Source organism: Phaseolus vulgaris, chromosome 8 (assembly GCF_000499845.2).
Source record: "Phaseolus vulgaris cultivar G19833 chromosome 8, P. vulgaris v2.0, whole genome shotgun sequence".
NCBI lineage: Eukaryota > Viridiplantae > Streptophyta > Magnoliopsida > Fabales > Fabaceae > Phaseolus > Phaseolus vulgaris.
Genome location: NC_023752.2, coordinates 53451763 through 53465948, shown reverse-complemented (window position 1 = coordinate 53465948; position 14186 = coordinate 53451763). Strand labels below are relative to the sequence as shown.

The window sequence follows — 14186 nt, the reverse complement described above, 5'->3', positions numbered from 1 at the left end:
AACATTAAACATTAAGATAAATATCAAATATCACTATGCGGGCTAATACGGGTTAGCGGGTTGAAAAGGTCAATCTGCCCCGCGTTTTTTACCAGCGGGCCGCGGGCCGACCCGCACAGCCCGCCCCGCTTTGCCATCCCTAATACCAACAGATATTCTATCTTATGCAAAAGAAACCTCCTTTATTTCATTCCTAAGCAGCAGAGAACAAAGAGCAAATCTGATTTATTTTTCATCCATTTGCATAAAAATAAGATTTAGGTAACATCAAAAGAGTAGTCCCCAAACAAAAAGTTAATAAGAAAAAAAAATATTATTACCCAAAAATAGTTATATTAATCTGGGTTGGATTCCAGAATTAAACCCCTCTCAATTTATTTTATTTTTCAAATACTGTCAGAACCATGAAATTCTTTTTGTACATGCCGTTTCTTCCTCCTCCACACACACCCCTTGCCCTCCTTTATGATATCTTTTTCCATTCTTTAAGATTCATGTCAAAACTTTCGTACTTAGTAGCAATGTTCATAAATTTAAGCTAGTTAATGAAACATATATATACTTTACTACTAATTGAAAAAATTCAAAAAAACAAAAAGTAAAAGGGTCGCATTTTACTTTTTTTATTTATGTAACAAGGAGGTAGCGGAATTCAGATTCATATGGCTGAATTTCTACCATCTTAGACATGGGATATTTTGTTTCTCTAATGAGTCTCTCCATCGTGACCCTCTTCAATGATCCTGAGCGTGGCAATTGGCTATAAATCCATTCTAGTAATGATTCCATCTCATCTGCAAAATCATGCATATGCCACTCCAAAAGCTTAGGCACAACTATCTTTCTCTTGTTTGTGATACCCACTGAAGCTTCCAAGTATTCCACTTTAGCCCTCCCCAATTGGTTCACAACTTCGTCTGAAGTGTACACCCTTAACTGCAACAAACACCATATATGTAATATATGTTTATCAAATAAAAGTCTTCCTCAATATGCTTCAACAAAGGTTGTTAAATACACTTACTGCTGGTGAGGACCAAGTGCCTCGACAAAGAGCAAAGGTGACATTGGGTTCTGGATATCCCAGACCATAAGCATGCCGTAATAGCAGTTCCTTTTCGTCCACAGCACCCTTTTGTCAACTATATAGTTAGTTGGGTGTTAAAAAACATCAATACACGTTACATGCAGGAATTTGACTCATCTAAAATTAGTAACAATAAAATAAGTAATCCTAGTCATTGATGAAAATAATCAAAGGTTGATATTCTAACACATTCATGATCTGTTCTGAGTACACGAAATATCAATGGCTGATTTTCCAATCAGAGACCGAGTTACTTATTTTATTCTCTAAAGTACGTTGTTCGTTTTGGAATGATCGCATCCCACACGCAACAGACATTGCATTTGCCTAGTAGCATGGTTCCCTTTTGATTCAGGAAAGGTAGAAACAAAACCACAGCTCAAAGTTTATCATTTCAAACTTTTATGTTGCCTGAGTTTTCACAAATTGTTTTTTTATAGAATCTAAAATCATTGGATGTTAAGTTAATTTCAGAAAGTAATAAAGGTTAAGACGAGTAGCTTCCTACCTTAGAATTGAAAAGAAAATAAAGTTAAAAGGAAGGCTATAGTGCAGTGATTTGAGAAGTTATTGTTGCATAAATAAAATATATATCATACATGTTTTGATTCACATGGGTGCCGAAGAATAAAGTGTTCGATAGCCAGAGCATTCAGTACAATCCCGCCAACATTCATTGCAGCCTGTGTCAGCACATTGCTGCGTAGTTAATAATAATATTACCACAATCGCTAAGAGAAAGTATCTGTTCATGCTTCATAACTTCCAGAAGAAAAAAAACATTGTTCAGTAACTCTAGACTTTTCACTGACATTGACATTGACATACCTTATTCATAAGAGACAACAGTTTTTCCTGACTAGAAGGAAGGCCATGATCTAAAAATGCCTGTATTTAGACCAAAACACAAAGGTTCCTGAGATTTACCACGCAGAGATGTTTGATAAGATGATGTCAATGAAGGCTTGAAATGAAATGCCTTACAGTACATTCATTATGCAGGCATTGTAGATGTTGATCCAGAACGCCAACTTCTGCTTGTAGGTCAAGAAACTTAAATCCACATCACATAGCTTATTCATCAACACCCTATAAAAGAGGAAATAGATAATAAGAAGAAATGGGCTTTGAAGGTAGTATAACACAACCACATGTAGACAATGTTTCACTCTATTTCCTGTTTTCAAATATTTGTGCAGGAAATGAAATGAACCAAGGCTCTAATAAAGGTAAAAATCAACCTCAATTTCCTGAATGCTGGCAGGCATTGTGAAAAGCGGTCTATGTCCAATGAGCTCCTAGTGATTTGAATGAAGTCTTTATAAGGTCCTACATCTCTTGCTCTGCAATCCAAATCTGATGATATGCCATAAGGATCAAGACACGAGACATTGCTATTTGAAGGTGCCTTGCTGTTTGATGAGGTCTTTGTTATCAAGCCAGTGGACTTCATGCATGGAAGAGTGAGTCTAGGGACAGTTTCCGATTCTTCTCTGTCCAATGATGCTTTGTTTAATTCCAGAAAAATGCCTATCAGACACTTAAGCAGTTCTTCTGACATTTCATTTGGTTTCTCAATGGCATCTTCTATATGGATAGGGTATTCTCTTGCTATCATACTACTACTCCTTCTTGGCACTTCATATTCTGCAACACATATCCAAACCACATTGTGAGAAAATTGAGCCACAGAAAAATCACAAAAAAGCCAAATGTATTTTTGTTAGTTTAAAAGACTTTTACAAGATTAAGGATGTTTTCAAAATAGGAATCAAAGTGCTCTTTTATAATCACTCTTGAAAGCATCTGAGAATTTAGATATATGCTTAATTCAATCACAGAAAATAGTTTTAGAATTACTGGAGTTATTTTGTACTTACAAAAAGCATTATGCATGGTTTGTTCAATCCCAAAATCTAACTAATGAAATGATGATTACATGGTACACTGTTTTGGTTTAATGAGATCTTCAACGGCAGAAAAAATAAATATAGGGAAATATTTGTGAAGCCAAATGTGGCGTTAGTAGTGCCACGTGTTTACCTGTTGACCTTCTTGGTGTGGAAAATAGGCTATGGAAATCCAATGCAGAAACTAGAGAGGCTCTTCTATTGCTTATCTTTCTTTCTTTACTTATGACTTCATAATTGAGAGAACTTGACCTCTGCTCCGTAATCATTGAACCATACCTTGACGATCCTCGGAACTCCTTATGTAGTTTAGGCTGTCTCCTATGGTGTATTTCCAAATCTATGTTCTGGTATCTCTCCTGGAACAATAAAACTTTCAGTTCCTGAACTTTTCTTTCTAGCATCATGATCTCTTCCTCAACCTTTGCCAATTCTTGAAGAAGATTCCGAATCTGCAACCAATTAAGTCAAAATAATCCAATGTAAAATATATCATATAAAAAAATGAACATTATATATTTACTATGTTAGGTATTTGTTTATACTATACCTGAGGTGGAAACAATGGGGGAATGAGTGGAAGAGAGAAAACAGGTCCATGAAGAGCACAACTTAAGATGCTATTGAGTGCCTCTTCACACTTCAACTGAGCTTGCAATTGGACAACCTGAGACAACATAAGAAATAAAGGAAATCATAATCAGAAAACATTACTCAAACATCCTAAGCTATATATATGTACCAATCTCTTATGGTCTTTTCTTAAGAGGAATATGCATATCATGAATGGATTTTGGAGAAACAATGATCCAAATGAGGCAAGTTGCTCTCACTCACCTCTTTCTCAAGGCCTTGTCTAGTGTGAGGCTCTTGGCTTTTCTCCATGAGATAGTCTTCAAATTTCATTGCTTGTGTGAATCCAAAAGAGCCCTTTGACTTTAAAGTAAGAAATATATATTTTTGGTGTGAGGAAATTGGTGGCAGTCAAGAAGTTCATATGTATTAATGTAATAATTGGTTGTTAGTGGGTGACATTAAAGAGTATAGTTAGCTACAAAATTAGAGGGGGTGAACAAGATCGATGATTATGACCCTTAAATTTCAAAGAGTGATAAAAAACATGAAAAGTGGAAGTGGTAAATTTATAAGTGAGAATGTGCGGTGGAATGGGACGGTGGAGAATCTGTCTTGGGTTTCAAGTGCATCATGATCATCTCATGAATGTTGGAACTGGATTTTTCATCACCCAAGGTTTGAATTTGGTGGTGGTGACGTGAACCCCATGAATGAAGTGGTTGTACCGTGAATACCATGAACCAATCAACAAAACACTTTTTAGAAAATAACAAAAAATGTGAAAACAAAATTTAAAGTAAAACGCCGACTGTGGGGATCGAACCCACGACCACGTGGTTAAAAGCCACGCGCTCTACCACTGAGCTAAGTCGGCTTCATGCTTTTACTTTGCATGCTTTTCTAAATATATTCTAATTACAATTCATACTACATTATTTGTTTTAAACTGAAGTAATGAAATCCATTTAATAAGCATAAGTTAGAGAATAGTACAAATTGATTTGATAGCACAACAATTTATTAAATGTATCTTTCTAAAAAGAATTAAAAAAAATTGAAATACAATGAAAATGATTTAATCTATTACACAGAACAACTGCCATCCAAAATCAAAATTCTGATGAACATTACTTTTTTCTATATCCTATATCCTTGCTAATCTGTGGTAGATAGTGCTCACGTTCTTCATAATCGTCTTCCACCTGCATGAAACCAATTAGGAACATAAATTTCATAACTATCCATGCTGAAAAACCTTAGCATTTGGATAGTTATTCGTGGATTATAACATGTTAAAGGTAATTTTTGTTTACATACTTGAAAAAATGTTACATTGGTAACATATATTTATACTTTACAAAAATGTGAAAAATACCTGTAGGGTGAAAGTAACACCAACATCAATTTCACCACAGTAAGATTTGTTTGCACGAACCACTCTGTATTTGAGAGTTTGTAGTTTAGCTTCTCCATCGTCTACTCCTTGGGCCAATAAATCCCCTACATGGATTCTACATATAATAAAACAAAATTTCCCTTTTAAACTATGAATATTTAATAAAAAGTGAGGCTCACTTAGAATTATAAATGAAAACTTTCATTATTACTATATATTATTACAAACAACAAACTAATCAAGAAAATAATATAGTGTTTTATAAAGAACTCTTACATGGATTCTCCAACAAACTCATCTGTATACAAGTCTTGGTCCATAATTTTGATGATGATCTTGTGTTGATGATTTGATAAAGGGTATTCTACTTTGAAGATAAATTTCTCATTCCATACCGGATTTATGCCCTGGCCTGCACAAGACACCATTCAAGATTCAAGACTGTGTTTAACCAAAAAGGTTAAGCATTACAAAACTCTAATCATATTTCTTATCATTATTAGTTAGGCTTAGCTGTGAAAAAAACTATTTAACTAAATTAATCATAGTTGAAAGGTCTCTGCATTTAAGCAGTGATTTGAACACAAATATGTTATGCACAGTTTGAAAGGTATCTGATCTCTATTCAAATATAGGTAAGTTTCTTCTAAAAGCAAAAAATAAGTAACTTGTCATAAGGGAGATTCAAACATGGACTTGGTTACACCAGAACATACCAATGGCGACACTACTCCTTTGCTCTTGGTCTTTGTATTGTATCAGAACATAAGGGTCCATTTCACCTATCACCAAAGGTAAATAAGTAAACAACACAAATTGGTGAGTAAATAACACTCTATATTAATAATTAAGAAGTAGTGTAAAATGTTAGGCAAAGTGAGTTGTTACATACCAATGATATCAGAGTTATGCAGGCCCTTTGCTTTTAGAAGTTGCACCTCCATGAAAGCAATTGCCATGTTATTATCTGTGTCTCTGAAGACTCTAATTGTAATTCAGCAAACTTTGCAACGTGCTTGAGAAGTATCTGTTTTAGGCTTATGAGCGTTAAAGTTGGAAATGTTTATATTGGGTCCTTAGCATGAGCCTTTGATATGACCAAGACTTGCACATTCTACAAAATCAAAGTATGAATAGGACCACACACTTGGTCTTCCCATTAAACCTTACACAAATACTTGTTAAATTACCACTAGTACATAATTAAGTGCCAACTATGTACTTTTTTTTCTAATGAAACATAATTATATATCTATAATCCAATAGTCTTATACGTGTTCTTAACCAACCCACTGAATAAAAAAAACTAATCATGAATAAAATCAATAGATAATGAATAGTGGTAATATTTCTAGAAGGGAGGAAAGGCTGCTACGTATTTGTCTTGCTTAAAAGAAAATGGTTCTTTTTTGTTGGATTTATTAATTTATAATTTACAGTGTCCATTTTCTGACTCAGTTTGGTTGAAATGTCTTCAAAACATTAATAGTATCAAAACAATTTTGACAGAAAACTGTTGCTTGGAATCATCGTGGATATGGTCTGGTCTCATCTTTAATTTTTTTTAACTCAATTCATTGAAGCTATGGAGTTTACGTACTCTTAACTTTCTAAGGAAATTATTTATGCATAAAAGCCAAAGAATACCTTTAAGAAGATAACACTTTTTATTGCATAATATTATTTTTTTTGAAAATTATTGTATAAAGTAATTTTAGTTTCTATATTTTATAAAGTTCGCAATTTTAGTCTCTAATGTTTTTTCACATTTAGTTTTTAATTATCCTAATTTTATTTTCTTAGTTTTATCATACAATTTTGATTTATTTTATTTTATTATAGTATCGGAAGATTAATTGGAACCATATGGAGGATCCAATTTTTGAATGATTTAGATGAATTATCAAACTTTATTAAATGATGATCAGAGAGTGATTCATCTTTATAAGATTTTCCAATCATAAATGGTTGAATTTTGTTCCATGAAGATCAACTAAGATATAAGACTATTCAAGTAATTTGTTGAGATTGAGTAAGTAATCTTTGAAAAATAAAATTATATTTATAATATAGTGAGATTTCCAATACAAATATTAGAATGATTAATATATGACTATAAACTAATTTATATTGGGAAAAAAAATCAGTTTTTGAATATATTTAAAATTGTTTGTGATATATAGATTTGACTTGATTATCTCAAATAATTATTATAAATTTTTTAACATTAAATAATACATTACACAATTTATTATTGACTTCGCTCAATTTTCAGTTCAAGTGACTGGAATTATTGATAATTCAAAATTATCAGATTAAAATTGTGAAAAAAAATTAAGAACTATAATTGTAGATTCTGTAAAATTTATCAAAACAACGATGCTTGTTCAAACAAAGGAGTGTCTAAAGTTCAACTCTTATAATTTTGTTCCAATATGTTAAAAAAAATTCAAATCATATATGTGTATATATATATAAGTATTTTATTGAAAGAAATTAATATAAAAATTATTTAAAATATTAATATTAAGTCAAGATTATATAAAATTAATTTAAGCATTCATTTTACCAACTTAAACCTTTGAGTGAACTTTTTGAATAGAGTGTTTAGACTAGTAAAATATTATGACCTACAAAATTAAGATAAAGATCTCATTTAGATAAGTATGCAGTGTAATGTGTAATATGTAAAACATGTAAGAAATTATTTCAAACATTATTTAGTTTGCAAAATACAATCCACTTTAAATTCAAAGTCAAACCAAATATTCATAAATGAGTGGATCCACTCTTTTTTACCAAATCTAGCATTTGACCTGTGAAAATAGGTTAAATTAAATTAGTTGACATAAAACTTATGAATTATTTTATATTTTGTTTGAGTGACTGAGACCCAGGCAAATATGTACAAGTAAAAAAAAAATAACTCTAAAAAACTTTTTGACATTATTTTTTATTTCAAATCTCAGTCTTTTCTAAAACATTAATTAAAGAAAAGGACTTGAACATGTTACACCTACAACATTAATTCAGGATGTTCATTATGGAATTTGCAAAAGAAATAAGGTGGGTTGAATTAATATTTCAATCGAGTTGCATGTATAATTATTTGTGTGAGATATGATTAAATATTTTTATTTATTATTTTATCAGTATAATATAGTTGATGGTTGAAGATAATTATATTAATTTTTTTTATCAATTATGAGTTTAGTGAGCAAGTTGAAATGTTATAAATTATAAACTATTTATATTTATTTACACTATTAATTACAAGTAAAAGTTTTGGATGTTGTGAGATTATTGATACCAGACATCTATGCCATTATAATTAGTTTGTGCTGCTACTTTTATTTTGACAAATTAGTGTAAGGCAAGTTAAAAATGATGGAAATGTTGAATTGAGACAATTAATTATCATTTGAGACAATTAATGAGAATAATACAAACTAATTTGATAGTAACATTTTAATACATTTATTTTGATTGCTTGTACTTGCTAAAATAATTAAAGAATGAAATAATACATTATTGAAACTAATGAAATGTGTTGCACAATCACTATTCTAAAACTACTTTCTATCTACATTTCGTTTTCATATGTTGGCTCTGCTAATTTACGGCAAATAAATTTTACTTTCTTCTTGCAATTGTTTAAATAATAAATATGTTGTATTGGTAATATATATATATATATATATATATATATATATATATATTCATAGACTTTAAAAGTAAACATATATTAACTTTTTTTTTATATGGCTAGAGATGAAACCAAATTTTGAAATATCAGTTTTATGAAATTGAATTAGAGATAAATTTACATCAGTGTTTTTTATTGGATTATCCCATAAAAATATTTGTCCATAATTTATTTTGAGAGTGTGATTGCTTAGTCCACATTGAAAAGGCATGGTGTCACAAATCTACTCTTATAACAATTTTTCTCATAAATTTAAACTCTTTGGTCAAAAACTAAATTAATTAATTTTAAAAGAGTGATTTGGTTTATAATTTAATTTATATTTAATCTGGTTTGGTTTTTTATAACCCGAAATTCATATTGTCACCTACTATTTTCTATTATTTTGTATCACAAAATAAGATTTCAAGAGCCATTATATAAAGTAATTACTCCATGCAAGAATGACAAATTTTGCAAGTGCTTTGTGAACATATATTATTTGGCATGTACTGCCAAGAATTTTGGTACCTTTTTCTAGTAGAGAAACTCTAACAAACTCAGTAGAGAAACTCTAACAAACTCTCTATATAAGCATCCATCACACAAACCATAATCCCAAAAAAGAGAGAACTATACAAACATAAATGATGGAAGGTAAATTAAGAAAAAATAAAAACATAAAAACAAAATGTTTCAATTGAAATGTTAATCTGTTCACAACAAAATTCACTTTAAACAAATATTATAACTTAGATTTTTCTTTTTAGTTCAATTTTAGTTTAACTATTCATTCTCTTGTTACAACGACGACGGTAGTTGAAGTACAATACAGTCCTTCTCTTGGATCAACTAGGTCTAGATGAACAGTTCGAGGTTTCTAGTCTCTCTTCATAAATATGCATTGAGATTTCTTATAACCTTCAACTGGAAGAAAGGTATGAGATGACGAAGTGCAACTGAAGTTATTTAAAGATGTGAGTTATACTTTTTTTTATATAAATTTTTTTTATGTTAGACATCACTATGCTACTTGACATCTCAGTTAGGCTGATACCTCAAGTAACAACAATCATTTGTCATCACATGAAAAAAATATTATTAAAAAAAAGAAAAAGAAAGAAAATACAAAAATATGGGGGACTAGACCAAAACCCATATGTTAACAAAAACGATACATAAGTAGACTATACCTATTAATAAAGAATTTTAAGAACAGACTAAATAGAAGTCTATTATACCAATGAAAGGATTCTCTATGAATAAATCCTAAATTAGCCAACTTATCAGCACACACATTCCCTTCACGAAAAATATGAGTAACCCTAAACCTGATTTTTCAACAGTAATTAAGACAAGTATTTCATCGATTACGAAACATCCAAGGAACATTTGTCCTAACAGTAAACGCAACACAAACTAAGGCAGAGTCACATTTCAACCAGACATTAGTAAGATCCAACTTTTGAGCTTCCTCCAAAGCATATATAACTCTATAAAATTCAGCAACCAAAGCAGTCTGAACGTCAAGAAACACAGAGAAAACTCCAATAAACTCCTCCATACTCCCACGGAAAATACTTCCACAAGCGACAAGACCTGGATAACCCCTAGCAGTCCCATCAGTGTTAATTTTAACCCAGTCTGGTAAATTATATTTAAAATAATTAAAAAGATTAAAACTGGTTTTCATAATTAATATGGAGGTAGAATATATGGAGGTGGATGAAGAATTTACCGAGAAACTCACAGGAGGAAAAAGTCCAAAATAAGTTTATAAAATTAAAATACGAACAAAAACTTGATGGATTAAATTAATCTTTTTGAGACCTTTAGCTTTCAAAAGCTACACCTCCATCAAACCAATTATGGTCATGTTGTCTAAGTCACCCGAATAGTAAAGATTCTAACTCAGCATTCTCTTATAATTAACGAGCTTAAGAAGTATATGTTTTAGGGTTATGAATAGAAAAGTTGGAAAGTGTGGTGAGCTTGTGGTTGTTTATATAATGTAGGGTCCTTAGCATGAGCAGCTATTAGACCAATACTTGTCAAGTTAGCGTTGTACAAAATCAAAGTACGAATATTCACCAAAAATAAAATCAAAGTATGAATAGGACCACACGTCCCATATTTCATGAACTGTGTCACTTGGCATTAAAGACTAAAAATTTAGAGTTGGTCTTTGTTTTGTTTTACGAAAGTTTCTTGTTGATGAAAGAAACGTGTGTACCAAGTAGGACAAATAGGTTTTAGAAAATATTGGAGTTGACTCACGGTCTTCTAATAGGTTTCAATTACTCATATTCACGCAATTTCACTCTAAAACTATACAGCTTTCACTTTTCCTTAACTGAGACCACCACTAATTATTATTGGATTTTCATTATTAGTGTTAGATTTTGATTTACTATAGTATGCAATTTTTGTTGATGTGAAATCAAAAATTGAAAAGTATGGAATGGATTAAATTTTTGTCTCTATATTTAAAACCGATCCAATTCAAAGTGTATTCTGTACTCAATATTCTTTAATAATAAGCCACATTGTCATTTATCTACGATAATTTGAATTTACATTTTTGTGTTGAGTTCTGTATATATTATATGTTGAAAGTTATGTAAGATTAATTAATGAGGATATTTTATAATTGTTGTTATCAGAAACGATTGCGAGTCTCTTAAATGGAAAAGTGGTCTTTTTAAAAAGTGGAGTTTATACTTCCGAGGTAGTGATAGTTGATGAAGTTTGATGGGAGATTTATCTTAAAAATCGACCTTTAGTAAAAACTAGATAAATTATAAAATATATGGATATAAAAGTAAATAAGAGAATGGAGTGAGAACTTCACATAAAATTAATTAATATGTATTTATAAGTTGTTGAATTTATGTTAAAATATTTAAAAAAATATGATTGATTAGTGAATATTTCTCATTGAATTAATTATAATCATATATATACATACATAATACATAAGTTATATATTATATCTGCGCATTCAATTTTGTTGTATAGCATAAAGTAGGTTAACCAATGATGAACCATCATGAAGCAAAAGGGTGAATTGAGAATTCAGATTTGGGATAACGAAAATGATATTAAAAAGTATAAACGATGGAATAATACAAATTAAACTAAGTTGATAATACAATTATTTGTTAAATGTGTCTTGCTAAAAAGAATTAAAAAATGAAATAACGTGGAATTGAAAATGACAATCCAAAACATGGTTTTCATATGTTAGCCTTGCTAATCTTCGAGAAATGCTTGTGACTTTCTTTCCATCCTCCTATCTCTTCTTCAACAAATTTGTCTTCCACCTGCACCAATCCAAACAAAATTTAATTAATCTTAACGTAAATTTCATTACCATTTTAACATTTAATTAATCATTGGGTGGAATAGTATAATTCATAATTAAGTAGATCATGCAATTTTACGAAGAATACCTTTGGAGTAAAAGTAACACCAACATCAATTTCTCCACAATAAGACTTGTTTGCACGAACCACTCTATACTTTAGAGTTTGTAGCTTTGCTCCTCCATTCTCTACTCCCTGGGCCAATAAATCCCCCACATGGACTCTACATACAAAACAACAATTTTCTCTTTAAAATCGTGAACTAAGTAAATTGTTATAGTGACATGAAATTTATAATGAAGCCATTGAACTCTTACATGGCTTCTCCAACAAAGTCGTCTTTATATAAATCTTTATCCATGATTTTGAAGATGAGCTTGTGTTGATCGTTTGATCCAACATAGTCTACTTTGAACATAAACTGTTCATTCCATACCGGATTCTTGCCCTGCCCTGCACAAAACACCATGCAAGACTACGTTCAACAAAAACTTAAAACCATAAATTATTATGCATCTCATGATTTTCATTACTCTGCATTAAAGTTGTTTCTGATGGGTCCAAATGAAAACGAAGTTTAAGCAATCTTTTGGACAACTATAATATGCCATGCACATTGTTAAAGCTACCCAAGTTTCTTGCAAATTGAAGAAAAAGATATAAGGACTTGAATATATAGGGCATAAACGTACCTCTAGCAACTCTACTCCTTTTCTCCTGGCCTTTGTATTGTATCAGAACATAGGGGTCCATTTTACCTATCAACAAAGTAAAAGATTAAACCAACCATTCTAGCATATTACTGATACCATGTCTGATTCAGCTTAATTTAATTAGCTTCATTAGACATGTACTAAAAAGTTCTTATCCATTGATTTGAGTTTTTAAAGAAAAGAAGAGGAAAACTCAGAAAAACACTGATGTTTTCTGAAGACAAAACAAGACAAAGGTAGTTGTTAATAATAATATGTAGATACCAAAGATATCAGTGTCACGTAGGCCTTTTGCTTTCACAAGTTGCACCTCCATGAAACCAGTTGCCATGTCTCTATTCCTGAAGAGTGAAGATTCTAATTCTCCAAATTCTTACAATAGATGTGCTTAATAGAGAAGTAATATCTGTTTTAGGTTTATGAGTGTTGAAGTTGGAAAAATGGTAGCCTTGTGTTTGCTTATATAGGGCTTCCAGTGCATGACCAAGACTTTGGCATTGTACAAAAAATCAAAGTATGAATAGGATAAGACCATACGCGCATGCACCTCAAACTTGGTCTTCCAATTTCCAGAAAGCTACGGAAATAAATTAATGTCATTTGGCCTTAATAAATTGTTGAAAAGGACAACTAAGTACTGTTTTCTATGAAAAGTATTCACAATCAAAAGCAGAAGTAAATGACTTAGTAAGACTTTTAGTCTTCTACTCTTTATTGGGTGAAGGAGGGTCCAGAAGGGCTGCCATGTGCTTCCTTGTTAAATAATTCTCATTAGTAACCTCGTGTGACAAATTCAAAATTAACTTATAGTTTTTTACCTTTATTTTTCCCTTGAGTTTCTGTAGCAGACTCGTTTTGAAGACGAGTCTTTTTCTTAGGGTAGAATCGGTTTGAATTTGACTGATGACAAACCTAATTAACTTTGTTTGGTGTCATATAAGTTTTGATGACCAGTTCAACCTACTCACTATGAAATGTCTGCTAGTCTATATTTTGGAATACATCAAACAATTAGGATTTCCTTGAAGCTAGTTGATTTTTGTAGAATATTGTTATATGTTATAAAGTGAATTAATATATATATATATATATATATATACAATTTTCATTCATTAAAATATATATTTTAAAGATAATTTGTTTTCTTTTTAAAAAAACTTTAGAACATGTTAAGGTAACATTATAAAATCAAAAGTTGAATTGAAAATAGTTATTTGAATAAACGTAATAAAATGTTTTTAATATATTAGTTTTGTTAAAAATAATATTTTAAAAAAAAATATTAAACCTAAAGCAAATTAATTTTTATGTAGCTTAACACATTGATACAAAAAGAATTTGAAAATTTGTTTCTCTTTAACAAACTAATTTAAGGTTGTGACACCGATTTTTGAGGGTTGGATATATAAATGCCCATATAACTCTCTTAAGCTTTCTATTATATTATATTGGTG

General features: G+C 30.6%; 3 protein-coding genes and 1 non-coding gene across 5 annotated transcripts; all 4 read right to left on the bottom strand.

Moving 5' to 3' along the window:
* Window positions 1-491: 491 nt before the first annotated feature.
* On the bottom strand, window positions 492-4046 carry LOC137826761 (uncharacterized). Of its 2 annotated transcripts, none has more exons than XM_068632898.1 (9): window positions 3835-4046; window positions 3548-3664; window positions 3131-3449; window positions 2329-2734; window positions 2077-2176; window positions 1916-1975; window positions 1687-1770; window positions 1025-1142; window positions 492-936 (listed from the first exon to the last, which is right to left on the bottom strand). In XM_068632898.1, the coding sequence occupies exons 1-9, from the start codon at window positions 3901-3903 to the stop codon at window positions 887-889; spliced, it is 1323 nt and encodes a 440-aa protein (XP_068488999.1). In that variant the 5' UTR covers window positions 3904-4046; the 3' UTR covers window positions 492-886. The 2 variants fall into 2 exon arrangements, with proteins under 2 accessions (XP_068488999.1, XP_068488998.1); XM_068632897.1 differs by having other exon boundaries at window positions 1025-1132; window positions 3835-4044.
* A 329-nt stretch (window positions 4047-4375) lies between these two features.
* Window positions 4376-4447, bottom strand: TRNAK-UUU (transfer RNA lysine (anticodon UUU)). Its single transcript has one exon. It is a non-coding gene; the product is annotated as a tRNA-Lys (tRNA).
* A 126-nt stretch (window positions 4448-4573) lies between these two features.
* Window positions 4574-6114, bottom strand: LOC137826762 (16 kDa phloem protein 1-like). The gene is made up of 5 exons (XM_068632899.1): window positions 5862-6114; window positions 5686-5751; window positions 5246-5381; window positions 4949-5084; window positions 4574-4775 (listed from the first exon to the last, which is right to left on the bottom strand). The coding sequence occupies exons 1-5, from the start codon at window positions 5926-5928 to the stop codon at window positions 4701-4703; spliced, it is 480 nt and encodes a 159-aa protein (XP_068489000.1). The 5' UTR covers window positions 5929-6114; the 3' UTR covers window positions 4574-4700.
* Window positions 6115-11734: 5620 nt separating this feature from the next.
* Window positions 11735-13166, bottom strand: LOC137824506 (16 kDa phloem protein 1-like). Its single transcript, XM_068630174.1, has 5 exons — window positions 12997-13166; window positions 12712-12777; window positions 12337-12472; window positions 12107-12242; window positions 11735-11977 (listed from the first exon to the last, which is right to left on the bottom strand). The coding sequence occupies exons 1-5, from the start codon at window positions 13061-13063 to the stop codon at window positions 11891-11893; spliced, it is 492 nt and encodes a 163-aa protein (XP_068486275.1). The 5' UTR covers window positions 13064-13166; the 3' UTR covers window positions 11735-11890.
* Between the last annotated feature and the right edge of the window lie 1020 nt (window positions 13167-14186).